The sequence below is a fragment of the Choristoneura fumiferana genome, chromosome 14, assembly GCF_025370935.1.
Source record: "Choristoneura fumiferana chromosome 14, NRCan_CFum_1, whole genome shotgun sequence".
In the NCBI taxonomy this organism is placed as follows: Eukaryota; Metazoa; Arthropoda; class Insecta; order Lepidoptera; family Tortricidae; genus Choristoneura; species Choristoneura fumiferana.
The window spans coordinates 10,619,413-10,640,630 of NC_133485.1; the positions used below are offsets into that span (position 1 = coordinate 10,619,413).

At 36.3% G+C, this 21,218-nt stretch overlaps 1 protein-coding gene across 1 annotated transcript in view; it reads right to left on the bottom strand.

The window, feature by feature from the left end:
• Window positions 1-19,295, bottom strand: part of LOC141435115 (uncharacterized) — a 38,914-nt gene extending 19,619 nt beyond the window's left edge. The window contains 1 exon segment of the mRNA XM_074097687.1: window positions 19,227-19,295. Within this exon segment, the coding sequence (XP_073953788.1) occupies window positions 19,227-19,292 (66 nt within the window). The 5' untranslated portion in view covers window positions 19,293-19,295.
• Window positions 19,296-21,218: the final 1,923 nt, after the last annotated feature.

A 21,218-nucleotide genomic window follows, 5' to 3' on the forward strand; every position in this document is an offset into this window, starting at 1 on the left:
TCTGTAAGTACTGCTTACATGTGTTGGTTGGCGTTCAATAAAGAGTAATTGTATAAGTTCCTGGGTAAAATATAGTACATTGTGCATTAAGGGGCGTAAGAAGGCGATTACTAACGAGCGTCTATTAGAAGGACGATAGGAACTTCGATTTTCGGCCTTGTATTGTATGTAACCCCCTGATTGTCACTTTTCGCGAGTCGTCTAACATAGATAATGCTAAGAATTGTGTTTAGTTTACGAGTAGAATTCTGGTTCCAACATGCTAAAAAAATATTTACTAAAATTATTGCAAAACAATTGTATATAAATTTAAAATATAATAATAACGAAGTTTCTGAAGCGTGGCAAATTTTTATGGGGTAAAATTGGGTTATAGAAGTTTTAAAGATGTAAATAAAACGTAGGCTGACTTGAAACCTCCTTAGTCTAAAATGACATAGGTACCTACTAACTTTTTAAAACTAAAGTCATAACTCCCTTGGGGAGAAAAAATATACGTAAGGCACTTGTCCCACCGCCGACGATGAGCGAAAAGCGAGTAGAGCGAGTAACTATAAACGAGTGGGTGAGCAGCGAGAAGCGAGTGTAGTTTTGTCGCTGACTGTAAGCGAGTGTTCGAGTGCGACGGGCGATTACTGGCTCCACTCGACTCGCTCGTGCGAGACGGCCGCCAAGCTGACATCGCTGAGCGAGTATCTATAGCTCAGCGAGTTTTATAGCTCTTGTCGCTGCGACAAAAGATGTAAGAGCGAGTTCTCGCCGACAGTGTGAACAGCCAGCGATCAACTATTAATATACGCGTCTCTTTTACTCACACATGATCTTATATCTTTTGGTCGTTTCTTGAGCGAGAAAATAGTCGATAGCCAATCGTTTCCTCGCTGGCGGTGAGACAACTGCCTAGATCCATAGTTCCCGCGGGAACAATTGAGGCCATTGTCCTTTAGTATACAGGCATGGAATAACATCATTGACGAGCAAGTCTGATGAAAAAGTATTATAATTAATCCTTAAATAGTTAGATCGTCATTTTTTAAGGAAACAAAAACAAAGCATAACCCTGAAAATTCGAGTACCTACGCATAAAGTATTGTCATACAAATATCTACTCCGACCGGGGATCTAACCCGTGACCTCAAACTTCATGGTTTCGTTGGTTACATCTTCTGTACAATCTTTCGCGCACCTTATTTTAGCTCCTGCGGTCCACTAGTCAGAAACTACGTATCTACAGGTACTCTCATAAGTACATACAGAATACGTGATAAACAATCTGTTGTATTGTAATACCATAAAACGCAATAAACTAGGGGAGACCGGGGACAAAAGTAACAACGGCTTTGTAGAGTTATGCAGTGATCAAAATACCAAATGCAGCCGTCCAGAGCTGGCAAATATCATTTCTCTGCTTGTAACCAGGTATCACCCCTATATCTCAACCTCAAGTAAAATTACAGGTCCTAACATGATTTTGCACCCCTGAAGTAAAATTTTAAGATTGGTCTATTTGGCGCTTATTTATCACAAGGGCGATAAAAAGGAACGTAAAAGGTGATCATCTCGCGAAGCGAGCGCGAGACGAGCGAGCTAAAATCAGAACGTACGACACCGACGGCATCGCAGCCTTGACTACATATATCAACATGACTACTACTATTTGTAATTCTTTATTACATTGCTTATGGAGTCTTTTAAGTTATTTTTATGCAAAACATTTAGTTTTTTGCTAAGGACGTATGAAATGAGAAAAACTGGGATGGGTACAAAAGTAGCATAACGTCCGGGCTGGACCAAAAAAACCTGACAAATTTCATTGAGATCATAAGGTACGCCAAAAATCATTAACTTACACTCAATTCTCCCTCTAAATGTTCACAGGGATCGAGTTAAAATGGCGCTTAGGATTATGAAGAGCAGAAAGCTTTTTTTTGCAGAAAAAAATAGACATCGTAAATTCCAAACATTAAAGTACCTAAACTTACATGAAACAGAAAGATGTGACCATTTTTCAGTCTTCTTTACTTAATTACAAAAAATCTCGAACTCTATTTAGTAAAAATGGACGCATATAACAAAAGACACACTAACATAACACAAAACACATGGTAACATAATACAAAAGTAATATATAGCTATATTCATTTGAGCAACTACATAATAGATAGCGAGTGATCGAAGCACAAAATCCCAGTGTTACTTTTGTCCCCGGTCTCCCCTACTTGTTTCATTAAGGGTGTGCTGTGTTACGATTACGACCACTGTAAACCCATGCCTTAAACGTTCCACAGTACCTTTATCATTTATCTTCTACCTCATTACACTCGCTTCGTCATTAGTCGAAAATTACTTTAGTTTTATGATAAATTAACTCCATTTTATACTTAGACCGAATAATTAGTAATGAACGAACTAATTCTAATGCAGATTACATTTGTACTTCTACATACCTGATAATCATCGATGATACGGCAAAGCCGCGTAACCAACAATGGGTTTACTAATGTTTCGGCGAATAACGTTTGGCAACCTGTTACATTTCGCAACTTTTCATTTCCCAACTGTTTAATATTTCTGAAACTCTTAATATTTCAGGATTTTTATAAAACTAACCTAACCTAACCTAAAGGGTTCTACACGATGACCCTGAAAGAAATCCTGAAATATTTACAGTTTAAGAGTTTGCGAAATGAAAAGTTGCGAAATGAAACAGGTTGCCAAACGTTACTTTGCGAAAAGGCAGTACTCGCCAACAATGGCTAATGCCGCGTATCTAAAGACAAAATTTTACAGGAGAGCTGCGAAATCTGCTACTTTTGGTAGGTTACGCGGCATTAGAATTTGTTAGTTACCTACGCGGCATTGCATTGCAGTTATCATCGACGATATTAAAAGATCTATATATGGTTACTAACCTTGTGTTATTTTATTATATAACGTCAAAAAACAAAAACATGTCAATGACGTATTTGGGCCAATCAACTTTTTTACCGACACTAGTCTGTCCGCAACATTTTTCAAACAATTGCAGATTTTTGTAAGTAACCATGTTTTTTCTGTAATTTAATAGATAGTGTACATGAATACATGCAATCCTTTGTAAGTTCAACCTATTAAACCGTGAAATACGATTTTTTGGTAGCGCCATAGACAATTTTGGTAACGCAGGAGACGCCTAAAGTGTCGGTAAAATAGTTGATTGACCCATTTACCAGGATGACAGGTGTCAGGATTGACTTCTTAGCGGCGGACTACTACTTATACTTAGTGTTTATTTCTCCCACGATCTTAGCAAGACCCATAGTCCTGTCTCCAATATCTCCAGTAATGTCGTTACCGCAAAGGATGCGCTCAAAGATGATCGACGACCTTCCACGACGGGAATCCACCATTATCATAATATTATTAACAGCTACCGTAAACCCAATCCCGTGAATCGTGCTAACTCGATGTTCATCAACACAACATTAAGCTGATGCCGGTTTAATAAGTTGTCGGGAAGACTTAATGGATGATATAGAGGCAATATTAGCATATTACCTACTATTAATTTATCCGAAGTCTCGCCCACCCATTTGATTGTTGGTGACGATGTAATCGTATTTTAATTGAGTACACACTAGATGCACTTACGACTTGGCAAGTACAGCGGTATTATTATAAAACAATCAATAAAGCTGGAGTGGGGCTTCGTTTTCTATCATTTGGGTTGAGTTAATCATATTTGTTTAATAACTGAGTACTGTCCTATCTCTAGCTAACATTATTTATTTCTCTCAGGATCTTAAATGGGATTTGGTGCGTTTTATTGTAGTTTTATGTTATTCGCATTATGATGACAACTCTACAGTGGAATGTATTGATTAAATAGTTGGCCGGTAGGTATTGTTTGTAATCTCATAATAATCAATGTCAAACAGAGCTAGCCAACCTTGGCTAATGATCGCTTTGAGAGTTTGCTTAATACAGTTAGCCCGGCCTGCAACTCGGAAATATTTGCAAATATTAGCCGAAACACTTCGAACGAGCTCCCGTGCAGATTCCTATCAATGACCGCACTAGTATCACTGGGGACTTTATTAAACTAAGACAAATAATTGTCTTGTTTAAAAACATAATAGGGTGAAAAGAACTTGTAAGTACCTTCTCAATGTTTCGAAATACCAGTCAGTTTTAACTGCCTTAAGTAAGTATAATTATTGCGCCGTATGTGCTGGTTTATATTAAAGCTACCTGAAACCTCAAACTCACGCGTCATTAATATCTCCAGATCAATATTTGACTGATTAATTGTCGAAGTTTGTTGGCGAATACACCGCTTTGTCAAAGCACGCGTCGATTGAACCGAATGATGCCACTTTGTTTTTATAAGTCCTTATCTCAATAAGAATAGGCGTTCGGTCTAGTAAGCCGCGGAAATCTTATATTTATCAAACAGCGAACGTCAAATACACGGTGTTTGCTCTTCAAAGATTGTCACGCGCCATTACATATGAACGGTCTAGACGAGTGAACTTCTTTTATTTCGGTGGATGTCTGCGTAGGTAGCGGCTCGAGCGCGGGCTTTTATAATAGGTAGTTTGTCATCACCTAAGTCAAGCGCTCACGGTATAGCAACCACTCAACTCGAGAGTACTTATCTCGAAATATTTTTTGTGCCACGACTGCTTGGAAGTACCTACAAATTCGGAATTTTAATATACGGCTTCCCGAACTTGTTATTCAGTTCGTTCGTTTTAATAGCTATTCGCACCTTCGTACGTGTTAATAAGCGTATACCTGTAATTACGGATAACGGCTAATTATTTTTCGCGGTGCGATGTCAATGGAAATCCAATACTGCTTATCGGATCAGAATTATTACGTACGCAGTAATGTGATGTTGGGTGTCTTCGATTTGGAGCTGGGACATTAAAGTTGCAGTAAAATTGAATAGGTTATAAAGTTTATCGAAATTCGCGCGGCGGTATTAAAAACACCAGTGCCATCTCTTGGCCTTTACTTCTTATAAACTGTGTAATAACCGACCAATAATACTAAACGACGTACATAATTAACTACCAAGTCACAGCGTGAATCAAAAATAATTCCATTCCTCATTTTACATTGTACCTATCTGCCTAACTCTGTTAGTTTCTGTGATAATTTGTGGCATGTCACAAAGAAGATACCATTGAATCTCACTTCTTGCTGACCCAGATGTAAGGTTCACCCGCTTTCGTGATACGGGCCTGTTCAATCAATCAATCATATTACAAATGGACATTGATTGCACGTAAGCAACCGCGGTTTCTTGCGTCTGAAGTAATTAGAATCAATCAGAGAACGGACATCTAATTACTATTGATTAGTTGCCGATTATGATCTGGCTATGTTTTGTTAATTTCATCAATTAATTTGTGTCTTGGTCGCTTAGAAATGATTTAAATGATACAATCATACAATGTACTTTCAAGCACACACACAATCAATTCCGGAGAACGGTCAATGTGGTCAAATAATTAGCTACATACTTATCAAACACTGTATAGCCTCTTTAATATGCTCTAGTTCAAATAATTTCGAGATTTGTGCCTGGAGTCTGTCAGATAAATTAAATTCAGGCTATGGTGCCTACAAGACAGCTTACCTATAAATATCGTGCTCTCGTATACTTACAATTCATAGTATGTATAATTAAGAATGATAATAATACTAATAACTAAGTTAAGTCTTCGGGATTACAGTAATATATCTAGACGGAAGTAGATCAGTAAGACAGAGTAACTCTAAAAATTGATTAATGCTATAATATAAATAAATAATATCTACGTCAGACTGCCTTCCCAAAAGTACGATGACCGTAAACATTTTAAAAGATATCAATTCATACAAATAATTATTTTTTTGTGACTTGATTGATTACATAAGTTTTCCTAAACGCTTCTTCATTGACGCACGTCATTTAAAAGTGCTTCCGTTAATAAAAAACCTTATTCAATAAAAGCGATCGTTCGACTGACACGCCACAAATTTCCTATTCTTCACAACCACCTGTTTCGCCTGTGCTAACAATCTATTGGAATATCAAATATTTAATTGACTTCTGTCAGATGATAGAGGCATGTAAAGACGTTACCGTGTGAACGTCAGTCTCATCGTGACGTATGTTTGAATGGGGGCACGTCAATTGTCAATCTGCTGCTGTTAGGCTCACGGACCGAGGTTCCCATGGCTGGTACCCGCCGAGAGCATTTCGCGCGGGCCCGAGATGTTGCGAAGAGTAACGACATTGTACCTAAAGCCGTGGAACAACAAACAAAGTTGCACTGAAATGAAGATCAATTGTTTTATCAGCTACGGCAATGGATAAATCAGGACGCAATTGCACACGCATTATACGTACTAGGTACTTAATATGCGGTTGCACTAGTTACTTAAAGTACTAAAAGCATTTAAAACCCTGTGCAATAAATGCTGAGATCGAAATAGTTGAAATCACCATTACAACGGATATTCGAATAATTTATTAACACCCCTGAAACAGGTTTTAATTTGGAACCAATAAAATGTACCTAAGACGATGTAGCTTTTGGTGTTCCAAGTTGGTCGAAACTCCGTACGATTTTTGTAAAGTACAACATGTATAACCATCTTTGTGTTAAGTTATTTACCTTTAACATGAAATGAGAGTGGACATCTCAATTGCGTTTGCTGATCAGCAAATGTCAGCAATTGAGGTAGTTGTCGTAAAAGGTAAAACGTTCTAAATTCGGTTGCAAATTAACGTCACTTGACATTTATTACGCTGTATCGTTTTTGCCCTGATCTTGTTATATTTCACTTTATTGGTGTCAGACTTTTTATGACTTCGTGGATTACCTGTCCCGTGACAAGTTTTTTGTCTTGCTCGCCATAAAATCTTTAGATCAATAAGAGAATATTCACAAACGGAGCGACTACAAAAGTTTCAAGCCCGTTTAAAACATCAAGAAAAATCATCCAAGTTGCATTACATTGCGCAGCGTTCGATTATCCTTTCAAAGTCGTTCGCTTTACAACCTCACAATGTAAAGTGTAAATATGTTCTGTTTGATCAAGTTCATGGCAGTAATCCGAGATAACCTTGGTCAGTATTTTTACCTTCATTTTTTTATTGACCAAAACAAAACCAGCATATCCCTAATTTTGTTGATAGCCTTCCTCTTAAGTATAGCGTTCAGAGTAAAAACTTTACAACTGTTAAACAAACTTTCAACATTTATCCGTAATTTCACGTTTATTGACACTTGCGTTCTTTATGCTTGTTAACGTTTTTCCTTCGGCTCATAATTAAATTTGTATTGAGGAAATCTGATATGAAAATAAATGCATTTACTTACAGATCAGTTTAGTACTGTCATTAGCCAGTAGGTGTCTATTATATATTTATCTTGTCTTCAATGAAGCCCGAACCTCGTAAATTTGTCGGGATGAAAAATACGTAGCTGTGTCATCATCATATTATAGTGGCTCAAACGGTTTATCGATTCAAGATAAAGTTTACACTTTGAAGGACTTATTTGTATTTTATAAGGTCTCTGATTAAGGTATCTGCTGGGGTATTTACGATCTGGTAATTAATGCTGAACTTTATATTTGTTAAAATATAGATGAAACCTTCGTAAATACCAAATACATGTTATTGAAAAAAAAAAGCGTTTGTTTCTTCAACTTTACCTAATGATTGAGACTCACTACGTAAAAATACATTAACTTGAAAAAATATATATTTTAATTTGTAGACACCTTTTACTTAAATTTTATTACTAAAAATTCGACCCCTTAAATCATCCCAAAAATATATCCACAGATCAATTACATGTTTATTTATACTCGGAAGATTAAATTTAATAAAAAAAACCGTAGGTGTGGCATGTGAAACAACGTGTCCGCGATCCCTTTCTACGCTTTTTGTGACATATCTAGTAAGTATTTAATGTTCACAGCGCATGACTCGCAAGTTGATTTTGAGCACACGCGTCTAAGTTACGATTTCTCGGTAAACTTTGAACGCTACAGGTTTTTTGCCTGTAACGTTAGTGGTGTGAGTTTTGTCAAAATTCTACTGGACAATGACCATCGTTAGTCGCGGACGGAGCTGTAACGAGCATGCCCCGGTGACCTGAGGGTTTTAGTATTTTTTGTTAATGCTATAAAGACTTAACATTATCCCGGAACTGGTGTGGCTAGCCTCGTCTAACGACATACTTGTAGGTACTTTGCATTTTGACTCGCAGATATGTACTTACAATGCTTACCACCTTAGCATTATTTAGGACTTAAAGACATTGTGATTTGTGAAGCAATGCTCTCCTTCACGGTGGGCGATAATACTTAGTTATCGATAGGATTGTATTTACTGTACCCAGCTCATAATAAGATTTATGTTGAATCTATTAAGCAGATATTGTAAACGTTCGAAATATTATAGCAACGGCACGTCTCTGGTAGTCGATTTTAGGGCTTTGTAGTCCGAACAAGGAACGCTAATAGTTTCGCCACATCCGTTCGTCGTCTGCGGCTCAGGTTATAGACTGTTAGTACTAGAAAGTTGTAATTCTGCATTAAAATCATTGACAAAGAAGTAAAACAAAAAAAATCTTCCTTCTGCTTCGTAGGTTTTACGAGTTGAAGAGTAAGATTAGTCGATCTTATGATTGCATTTATTAATATGCCCCATGTTAGTACGGAATCCTTCACTTCACGCGGGCCAATACGAACTTGGCTGTTTTTAGTACGAACGCTGCTTCGTGTTCTCAAATAGGGGATTGTAGTCTGGACGGCCTTTGATTTTTATCTAAAACCTAGTTTAGATCTGCAAGTAAAATCGTGTGAGTAGCATATTACATTGCTGCGTTCGCTTGACCACTTCAAACTGGGTCCCTTTACGACCTCGCAATGTAATACCTATAACATGCACCATTTTTCTTCCAAGTCTAAACTGTGCTTTAAACCATCAAAGTTAGCAGGCGGGAGCGATCGAAGTATTTTGTTAGTCTTATTCATGAACTTGTGACGGGCAAGTAAATGGATTTAATCTAAATAGTCGCATTATTAAGGCATACCTACTTATTATAGAAATAATGCTTAATGGACAAACAAGGACGTTTGGAAATAATTCTACTGTCTTAAAAAACGCAGTTATGTTAAATGCTTCGGACATTAATAATCAAATAACATTGTAGATCTGTACAAAAAAACCTTATTCCCCTTAATCAGCGTTATTCTTTTCAGTTGAACTTTTTTTGGAACCGGTGTGGTAGATTTTTCAACATTCATAATATTAATAAATAAGACTCTCGTACTTTACAGCCTTTAATAAAGATGTATGTATGTAAACTCTTTATTGTGTAAAAGTAAAGAAACAAAATACAATTGACAAACTTTGAGACTTTTTTTCGATGTTTTAGAAAATTAACTTATATTTTGAAACTGTTGGACTTAAACACCTAAACGTTTTTTTATAATATAAATAAGAAGTGTCGTTGGTAGTTAACGTACACAGTTAAAGTAAGTAGGAAATATATTAGAGAAGTTATCTTATCATAGGACAGGTATTCAAGAGGTTAATAATTTATTAGTGAAATATATATATATAGGTACATTCTGCTACTTTGTAAATTTTATTGGGGTATATTTTAGAAGGAATTTTACTGACACCATTAAATTTGTCGTAAGCTGCGACACTCCATTAAATAATATAAAAGTTAAGAATATGTCCATGAAAATAATAGAAGATACTCTATTATCCAGAATTTCTGACCGTGACTTTAGACACCGGGAAATTTTTCTGAAACTCCTGTTTTCCATAAAAGTTTTTGACTGTTTCAGCGGTTTCAGCAGTACGCAAATGTTCAAACGCATGAAAGAATTTATATCTTAAACATTCTTTTTCAGTAATGTAATTTTAAAAGATGACATTTAGAAAAATCCTGAAAACAGCACGGTTTCGTATAAACAAACGTTGTTATATCAAATGAAATTATGATAAATCATGTGATACGAACTTCAAGATAAACATATATTATTATTCGTAGGTTTGTAATTGTTTATGATTTTCATGCAAGAAAGAGTCTATTAAAGTCATTAAAATCATACCGCAACTATCAGAAACTAATAACAGGGAATCTTATCATTCGATTGATGGATCGATGACGGATCGATGGAGATGATAAATTAGATACGCTTTAGTTACGTGTCAATTTTAGCTGTAATTCGTTTGTAACGGGTGCACGCGGGTCTATCCCAGCGAAGGCAAAATCGCGTGGGTCTTTATTCTACACCATCTAAGTCTAAGTGATATCCATGCGGCGCACATGCAAAAAAATACCTTCATTGTGCGCGATGAGTCGAAGATAAATGAAAATATGAAAAACTAAAATACTGAAATAATTGTAAAACTAAGCTCAGAGTTGCTAGATATTATTATTTATTTATTCAATGAAATTACACAGTATGATAGTAACACTAAAGCACTGTGAATTTTAGAGTCTAAGCTATACATACAATAAAAACAAAATAATTAGTAAACAACGTTAATGCACAGATGAAGGCCGTTCATCCATCTTCACGCATAACCTCAAACATTCTCAAGCACATCGGTACCAGGAGACGCATTCACCCATCGCAGAGCGCAAACCAGCGGCGACCTGCGGCGGGACACGGTCCGCAAAGCTGGTACAGCCAACAAGGGGTACTTTGGCTCCCGAAAGGCGTATTTTGACACAGGGGGCACGAACAGACGCACCAGTTGGGACACCAAACCCGGACAGTCCAAGTCTCCCCGCAGGATGCTACAAGTAACTGACATCATTGCATTATATCACATACTTACATACGTAAAATTGTACCGTTTCTTCCCAATTAAACAATACAGCATCATTTAGGGATAAGCTCGCCTTTGTTCTCCTCTCTGTGTATTTGTATTTTTTTTATGTGCAATAAAGAGTTTACATACATACATACATACATTTAGGTACAGCCTTTCCATATCGCATTCTTCATAAAAGAGATTTCTCCCAAAATTTTGTACTCACACATATAATTTAAAAACTATCATAAATAAATAATTTACGAAAATTTGTGACTATGACAAAAATCTTGAAGTGAGACTACCCTGACCCACGAGCAAGTAGCCCAAGAGGTACCATCGAGGAAACTGAATCACGCGTAGCAGGTGGAACCATTTCATTATCAATTTCGCTACGATTTCTTTGGCGAATGTAGTATGGGATATCAACATGACATCAGTAGCACAAAGGTCCACCTTGGTTGGTACCTTGGTACGTGATTCAGTTTCCTCAGCTGTCCGTATCTCACTTTTGCATCGCTGCAGTACAATTCGGACGCTGCCGAATACAGCACCTGTAATTTGCTTTAGATTACACACGCACTGCGACGTGACATTGCGCGTAAGTCCGCGTCTGATGTAAAGATTAATCACAGAATGGTAGATGGTTTGTATCACGAACACTTCCGGCGATTTGCTAACGCTATCAATCTACAGTGTGTTACAGGCAGCCGAGCTTTTTTTAAGGGAGGTTAAATTCACGTACTTATTTAATTTAATCATGACATTAATTTAATTAATAAAATAAAATTCAGACTTTGTTAACTTTCTGTCATAATTATAATTGTCAGCAATGTGCAGCAAAGTTAAATGACAAGTAATAATCAGAGTATATCTGTCGGCTGTCACTTACCTACATTTACTTGTCAAATTTACTTTATTGTACATTGCTGACAGTTATAATTTTGTTAGAAAGCTAACAAAGTCCAAATTTTAGTTTATTAATTAAATTAATGTCATGGTTAAGTTGCAGAAATACGTTACTTTAACCTCCCTTAAAAAAGCCCGGCTGGCGGTAGGTAACAGACTGTATAACTCGTTCGCCCTCTATCTTCATTCTTCTGTTTCTACACTAACAGGCAAAAATAAAGGGTAATTTTTTGTATAACTTTGCACGGGCAGTAACACGCTATATTTGCTCGTCGGTCTATTGCAATTGATCCCGTGCGATTATACGGTAATAAACCAGGTATTCTTTCATTAAGCAAAAAAAAATTTTTACAAATATGATTCTTTCCATGTCTATTTTTGGTACCTAATTATTGTGCTATGTTAGTGTTTTTTTTTCTCGTTTAACTGAAAATTGTGACGGTTACACTTTACTTCAATGTTTTTTTTTAATGTATGACACCAGATGGTTCTAAAAGAAGACCAGCGCCGTTCGCAAGACCGGCAGATTGCTGATTTGAGACCATTTCGTGACATGCTCATTTTTATGATTTTTTTTCCATGTTGTCACGAAAAAATGTTTTCTTTCTAACACAAACGTTTTACTTTGCCAAATGCATTTTATTCCGAAACTATGAACTATGCAGCATTTATTTCAAGACCATTTTGTGAACCCTAAAGGTTAGGTTAGTTTTATAAAAATCCTAATAAATTTACAGTGCCAGAATAAAAAGCATTTGGCCAGATGAAACACTTGTGAAACGAATCTTTTGTAAAAAAATGTTTTGGTTAGACATTAGTGAACCATTACGTGCAGGTGTACGATTAATAGTAAAACTGGCCAAGTGTGTGTTGAGCCACGCGCAGTGTAGAGTTCCGTCCGTGGTTCAATAATGTCTAACCAAAACATTTTTTAGAAAGATTCGTTTCACAAATTATTATTATTAATCGTACACCTATAGGTGCGTGACCAATCCTCAAACGAGCACGCGTTTTTAACAACGTGTTTGAATTAACGTTTAAACAGAATTATTATTTAATTTTACGTCAAATTAAACAGCACGCGCTACTGTTACTAATCATTTAAATCATTTAATGATTAAATTTGTATCAAATCATTCGTCATAATGATGCGTTCACACCTTATTAGTAATCATTTATATAAACACTTGTTCAGTAATTCGGTAGTTTAATTTGGTAGCGGTTTGTACCTGCGGGCTATGTAAGTCTAATTATACAAAAAACATTCATATTGAATGAACACACACCACTGCTTCGTACTGTACAATTATAATCAACGCATTTTATGAAATTTACTTATTGCTTATATAAGTAGATAAGAAGTTAGGGTTTTTGTTTCATTCCTATTAATGAGCTGCTTTTCGATAAATCATTGTTTTAAGCGATAAGACCACTTATTGTGTAAGGTACTTACCCTGAATTTTTGTGTCTATGAAATTTTTTGGGATTATTTGTGGTGTATAAAGAATATTTCGTCACTACTTTAAAAAATCTAGTATCTAAAATCAATATTTCTATAAAATTAAACCTTGATATGTTCGTAAAGCTCACTCAGAAAATATATCTATTTTGAGGTACGAGTTTTTTTTTAAGCAGTGACGATTTGTATTATATTGTATTTTAAATTCATCCATATAAAATCTCCGTACTAAAATGAGTGAATACCTACCTAATTAAACAGTAATGTAGTTGTACAGTCGAAAAAACTAAACCATGCACCAGGATGGAACCTTCATGCTATTAATGTCATGTTCACATCTCATACTTTTATCAAAGAAATCATAGTGAAATTGATTCACAATTCCAAACTATGTGCACATATTCCACTAGTTTCCACTTTCAATTCACAGACGTAAACCTCCGTCCGGCCCTTAGACCAGGTCCTTACAAGTCAACAAAGCCAGATATAAACAGACATAAGCCTGTTCACGAACAAACGAGGTGTCGAACCAAAACCCATTCACGGCTAATTGGCGAGGTGGCCGTTGAATTTCAATGGGAAATATACTTTACTAGTGTTTACCCGTGGCTTCGCACACGTAAATCATTAGATCCAGCAGCTGAATTTAAATTTCGAGTTTTAAAAAAATCCTCGTGGGAATTCCCGAAAATTAAATCGTGGTTTTCATTGACGTTACATTAAAAACAATGATGTCAAATTTCATGACTCTAAGCCCAGTGGTTGTTGTTTCGAGATTTTATCCCTATCCCGTGGGAATATCGGAATAAAAAGTAGCCTATTATATATACCAAATTATTATACTTACATACCAAATTTCATCCAAATCCGTCCAGCCGTTTCAGCTTGAAGGAATAACAAACATACTCACTCACTCACACTTGTTGCGCTCAAAGCGACATAGAGTGGAAAACGGGTGAAAGACAAACTAATACAAATATTTTTAATGCAAAATTGTTTAATGATCAAGGACTTCTGAATAAAATCGACGGAGCTGTTAATTCAACCAAATCGTTTCCGAAATTGGAACCACTTGAGAACACGTATTTAAAGTTGTTAATTAGCTATTCCAGTTTAGTAAAATTTCGTCGTTTAAATGTGATAAATAGTTATCATACTTATCATATAATAGCTATGACTTCGTTTAATTTTTAATCATTAGGTGTAATGCCTAGTTACATACTCTCTTCAAAATTTGGGATTAATGTGAATAGTTGAATTAATAGCTACATAATTGGTGTAAAAGGCTTTACAAACTAAAGTCGCCGGCAAAATCTCACTGACGTGGTTGGCAGCCTAAATTTCTTCATAAGTACATTAAAGTCGCCTTTCATTTTCAGCAACTATGATTATGTAAAGTACTTAGAAGTAGAAAGAGTAACAACACAATCACAACAATACCATCTCAAATTATTGGCATTTTGAATTTCAAGAAAATATTAGATAATATATCGTGATTTTTCCAAAAGAACCATAGCAAATATGATGTGCTTATCAATGCTAGCCATTCAAATACTAAAAAAAGTTAAAGATATATTAATAACAATGAAAAAAATATATTATAAGATATAATTATGGTTGACTTTAGAGTCAATTACAATGTTAACTTAATAAATACATCTCTACATCGCGTGAGATTCCCCTATTTAGATTGGCTCTTTCTCTCCATCGTCGCAAATCACTGTTCACCTCATTTCTAAGGTCGCGGAATGGTCGCCAGCGACAGCGGAGCGGAGCGGACAGTGACGCGGCCAGCGTTTTCTCTGTCCATTGCGTCTGCTATGCTAGGTAACAACTGCACTGTGCGGCGAGTAGGGATGGTAATCGATGGCGAAATAATCGATTAATTGATGTGTCGATTTCAATTAATCGATTAAGGGCGCTCATGATATCGATCAGTCAGTAACGGTGCTGCCAGATGTACCGCTTCTCCGCGTTTTACATCGCCTTTTATAAGGAGGTACGGCACACTCTAAGTGCGAAATTTAAACTTTTTACAGTTTAAATGTGTTTACAGGGAAATAAAATGGGTGAGACTATATCGGGTGGTATTTCCGTGTCGGTATTTTACGGCCGGGAAATAATGTCACCCATTTTATTTCCCTATAAAAAATATCGATTAGATCGATTATTATATTTTTCTATTAATCGATTACTTCTCGATAATTTCTCTCTTCTTCTTTCTCTCTCACTCTCGTATTGAATAATATACCTAAGCGTCAGCGGGACGGCAAGATACGAAGTTCGAATTTTGCACTTACTTATTAGTACAGGGCCAAAGAACACGCTCGCCGCTCCACTGCCATGCCCCACAGAACAGCATGCCCCGGTGCCCGCTATTGTCCAGTCTGCGGCCTTAGATAATTTATTTAACGCATTCACTGCCACCTGACTCCCACAGGTGCCACCAACGCACATGTGCGTTTAAAATGTATTATGACAGCGGCACTGGGTGAAGTCCCGAAAACCCATATATGCGTCGGTTGCAGTGAATGCGTTAAGTTAACGTTAGTCTTAACTATGTCTTGTCTTGTTTCTATGTTCAAACTAAGCTTAATGTACAAATATGTCTAAGATTTTATAACTTATTTTGTACTTATGCCTATTTATAAAAAACTTTCTTTTAGTTGTAAATTGAGATACCTAACCTGCTTTCATTGAGGTGAAATGTTTCGTAGGATACCATCAATATAATCATCTTTTGACCTCCAATTTGATTCTGAATGATGCGTCATGGTGACCAACCAACATATTTCTCTTATTTTTATTTACCTAGTTAGGTCAGGTTTCGGGTATTAATTGTTATTAAAATATCAAAGATTGACTGGTGAGATACCTTAAAAGAATAAGTCCACCTTTATAGAAGTATCTCAAAGTTTGTCAGTTGTATTTTGTTTCTTTTTTTTTTGTACAATAAAGAGTTGACATACATACATGCATACAATATCCTGCCTATGTTACTAAATTCAAGAAAGGGTAACTGGGTGTGTGTTCATTTGTATGCACGTATGGTGACAGTAACTTCTAGAACTACTGTTCAATTGTGAAAATATTTCATTAGACTGGCAAGACCTTGCCAAAAATACTGGCAAGTGAGAAGAGAAATGTAACACCTTTTCCCAGTAGCGACACTAAAAATGGAAATAAAACAAACACAACAAAGTTACGGGCAACAGCCGGTAGCTAGTATACCGCAACTTCACATGTAATCTCTCTAAATCCTTAAATGTGAATGTGCATAAAATCCTATCATATAAAAAATATTAATGAGTATGGTATCTAGTTAGTAAACTAGATACAAAATTCATTATCGGCCGGCTGTAGGTACAAAATTAACATAGAGAAAAAATGGAGTTAATAAATGTAGGTAAGAAATAGGTAAATGTAGAGAGTTCAACCGTGGTTCAACCTGTCGACTTCATCCAACTTTTCACTTCCATGGATTGAATGGATACTAGTACCTATTCCGAAAAGATTAAATTATCTAAGATCTATTATAAATTGATGATCGAGCACACTGACGTCGATTTCGCGCGGAATGGGAAGAATAGTCAGTAACAAGATCATAATGTCTCAATCGTGAAAAGAAAAAACCGTGTTGAACAGACTGTATATACAACGGTACCTCATTGAGTTAATGCACAGTATTGAACACACAATAGTGCATTCATTATCAGTTGCGTTTGCAACTTTGCGCGGGCAATTTTTTGCCGCGAGCAAAAAGCCTATGCTGTCGATGTCGGCCGACATCGTTGCTCGCCCGGCAACAATTTCGACGTCAGCTTTTTACTTTGTACACTTCGATCTACAAGCTTCGCGTTTTTTGGATTAACCGCACAGAAAACGATTTTAAAGTCGAATAAAACGGAGCACCCCATACTCGTAGCTTTAGTAAATGTTAATGGGTTTTTGTGATGCGGCAATGATGGGGAAGAATTTGCCTCTGCGAATATATAGAAGTGCTAAATTGACCACAATTACGGCAGTTTGTCCTTTATAAAGAGATAGATACCTACCAATATAATGTAACTAAGTAATACTTAGGTTCGATTAGGGCTTGCTTCTTTTAACTGTTTCAGCTGTGGCAGTTAATCAAGTAGGTATCGTATAAATCCTAGTATTTATAATCTTTACTATTTATTTTGTTATGGCTGTTATTACGTTTAATTTCTTTCACTGCAGGTATATTTAGAGACGAATTTCGCCCTAAATAAATAATTCTTTAATTCTTTCATTTCCGCTGTGCTATAAATTTTAAACTCAACCAGGTTGGTTTGATAGTTTTTTTTTTACTTCACAATCATGCGAAAACGGCTGCACGGACTTTGGTAAAGCTTTTTTTATAGATAGAGCGTGACCCGGAAATGGACACAGGATACATTTTTTCCGGACAATTGCAAGTTTCCCAATGATCGATATCGATAGATGTACAAGTCGTTTTTGTAGATCGTTATTAACTATGAAAACAGTAACTTGCCAGGTAAACTCTTCATAATCACTACGAATTCTGCTGTGACGAAGTCACGGATAAAATTAATAGTTGATAAAGAAATTTAATAAGTACCAAAGAATCAAATTAAATTTGTTGTCTACATAATAATACCTTGTGATATTATGTACGAGTATAGAATTAATATTTTAGTTCGACAGCCACAAACATCCTTAAAGTAAAACTCGTTTTGTTAGCAATTTTGTTTAGCTTGTAAGCAGCTTAACCTGTAAGTCGGTATTAGCTACGACATCTCAATATGGAAACGAGTAAAGTGATCTATGGTGTTTGATGGAAAACTGTCGAGAACGAATCTATTTAAAATTCAACCATATGAGTTTACTCCAAAATCCATACTTATCTGTTGCCTTCATGCATAATTCATTTTAAGTCGCGAATATTTTAGAAAGAAAGTGATCAACCTAAATTTTTGGGTTTGTCCTGAATGTGTCACTTAATTAAGCGCTGTGAGAATATTCGCTAATAAGTATATCTAAAGATATTCCACCGATACAAATATCGTTAGTCACGGGTCTACGCGTGTCATGGCCCGCGGTGAACCAGCAAACAGTTTTATTATTGTCAAACATTACTAAGAGAGCGATCGGACAGCTAAACAATAAAAATATCACCGCCTATCTAAAAAATGAGACAGCATCGCCTTTGGCCGACATCCGACATCTTAATTAAGTAGGGAAACCCGAATGCCGCACAATGGTCACTATCGCGCCTTCTATATTGCGTTGCGACTATCACTAATCTATTGTATCGTAATTATAAATACATATTAAATGACGACTAGTCCGTTCATTTGTGCTCATTGTAACTTAGTTTACGTACAGTTACAAACCAAAATTAATAAGAGGTTGCTTTAAAATGGCACTGATTTTTTATTGCAAACTTTTTACACGTTAGTTACCTACACGAAAGAATTTAATTGCATAGAGCACACGTGAACAATAACACAGATTGGTCAAAGACTTGACAGTACTGCGCTACATACTATGAACATACGTTAATCAAAAACTATTAGAAAAGGAATAAAACCATTACTGAAATCTATAAAAATACAGCCAGACACTTAGATTTTTATAAATTTCACACAATGCAATATTTTATTTATCACGGTCATTTTTGAAATTAGAAACAGGCCATAAACTGTGGGCGAGCACTCGGCTGCTGAGAAAGTACCACCGTTGCATTGGAACTGTTTTAAACCGTTGAAATCGCAAAATCACGCATGATCGAGATTTTTTAAAAGAGAAAACCGTGCGACAATTTTATACTATTGCCACAATCAGAGGTAATGCGGCTGACATGTGGCGTTCGTGTGCGCAAATGGCGGTTTTAGTTGCAATTTACTGCAATTCTGTGTCTGTCGTATGGCAGAGCGATGCGGCGGTGATTGCAGCTCTCGACGATGCGACGGTTCCGAGTGTAATCACAACACGCCAATGCACTACCGCGCTTGAGCGACAACTGCTAGATAGGTAATTTCGTACCTTCTTTATTAGGATTTCGAATTGTCTATTTCGATACGACCGACGCACGCGCAGAGCATCATCCATGCCTGCAACGGACCGGTGACTACTCCGGCGTCATCAAAACGTGTCTAATCTTGCGGATTGGTCGAAATGATTTCAAGGACTTCTGACATTTACCGCGATTTACATTAAAAGGCGACTAAATTATCATAAAATTATATTTCCATTAACATTTTGAAAGCGCAAATGCTGATTAGAACGCGTATATTTTATCAATGAGCAATTAATACTACTTCAATGGGCATCTACTTAATGTCTTCTTCACTCTTTGTTGGTGGTGACTTAAACAATAATCAATCTCTTAGTCAAGAGTCCACTTCAAATGAATATTTTAATCAAAGCATGGACAAAAACGAAAATGAAAAATAGCAGCTAACAACTTATGCGTCAAGTATATGACTAAAACTATGATTTATCACACTTGTTAATCAAATATCTATTACTGAGAATGTAGTATGTTGCGGTGCTTTATGAAAAGACCTGTTTTTTCTTCGGTGGATTATACAGTGCTGGATACAATAGACTTGTATAAATTAAGGTTGCCGAAAGTCGACGCGTCTTTCACATTTTTTGTTCTTTTTCAAACTTAATAAGCTTGATGTAAAGCTATGACTAGGTGCTTTAAAGTCATTAGGAATTTGATTGGAAAAGTAATGTCTAATAACGATCGGCAGTGTTAAATGTATAAATATAACGGAGCATTTTATATTTCAAAATTCCACACAAAAGATTAAATTCAGACACATCATATCTTAACTGAAAATTAATTAAAAAGTAAACAGGCTGGTTTTATAACAAGATAGCCTTTGACCATTCAGAAACTGACTTCAAATTGGAGTTCTTTTTAGCTTATTATGGTATCCCACAGCTGGGCAAAAGCCTCGCATCTTTGACTTCTACAACTCCCGTTCTGGCACTATATAAAATCAGTCCTTTGCATAGGTATACGACCGAATTGTTCCGCTATCTCCCTTTTGGTCTATACCTCGTCGTTGCTGGCCGCTCTCAGGCACTCACTAAGTCGAGTTCAAATATTAAGAAGCAAATAAATTGGTGGTATTATTGGGTAAACTGAACGCCGAACAAACGTATCAGACCCCATCTAAATAAGTATGTATCACGTAATCCAGACAATCTCACTCACACATCATTTCCTTGCCAATATTATGATGGGACTTCTAAAAATTATTCTCCATGCCGCAAATGTGATGTAAAAACCGCATACCTTAACATGCTAGATTCTTCATGTGACCAAGACAGGGTATGACGTGCATCTCTTTCTGAGTAGGATGGGAAGAATGAAACGCACTGAGCGATAAGTAGGAAAAAAGCACGCGTGCTGGCCGTCGCATCGCGCACGCGCCGTTTACGAGATAGATCGCGTGCTTAGGCCCATGCGCACCTAATGCCAGCTATTTGTGGTTGGACACACTGCCAGTATTACCTTTGTAACGTAATGGACAATCGTGCGGTAATGCGTGGCAAAAAAATGCGATTTGTGCTGCTCTACATGTGCTATCGATGGGGTATTAAGCTTTGGAATTCTGCGGCGGTTATTTCTGACGAACATGACATGTCTGTTACTCTTGTATCTTATAAGTAATATCATAATATGTCATCTACATAAGAGTGGATAATGATACATACTATGTATTCCATAATATATGTATTATTAGGCATCGTTTTTCATCTCTATAAAGTCTAGCACTGCTACTTAGTCTGTGTGAGTTTAGGTATGATTTATAAGTAAAGTAGTAAGTTTTCGACGTTTTGCCGTCACTTCATAAGAGCTAGTATCGCAAATGTCGCAAGAATTATTGTAACATGACTCTATTATAGTGAACTTAATGGGCCGAAGAGTGTAATATTACTTTGGTGGATTTTTGTAAATTTTGCCTTAAAAGTTAATTAATCGTCGCTACACTCGTGATAGAGATCGCGGTCGTCAGT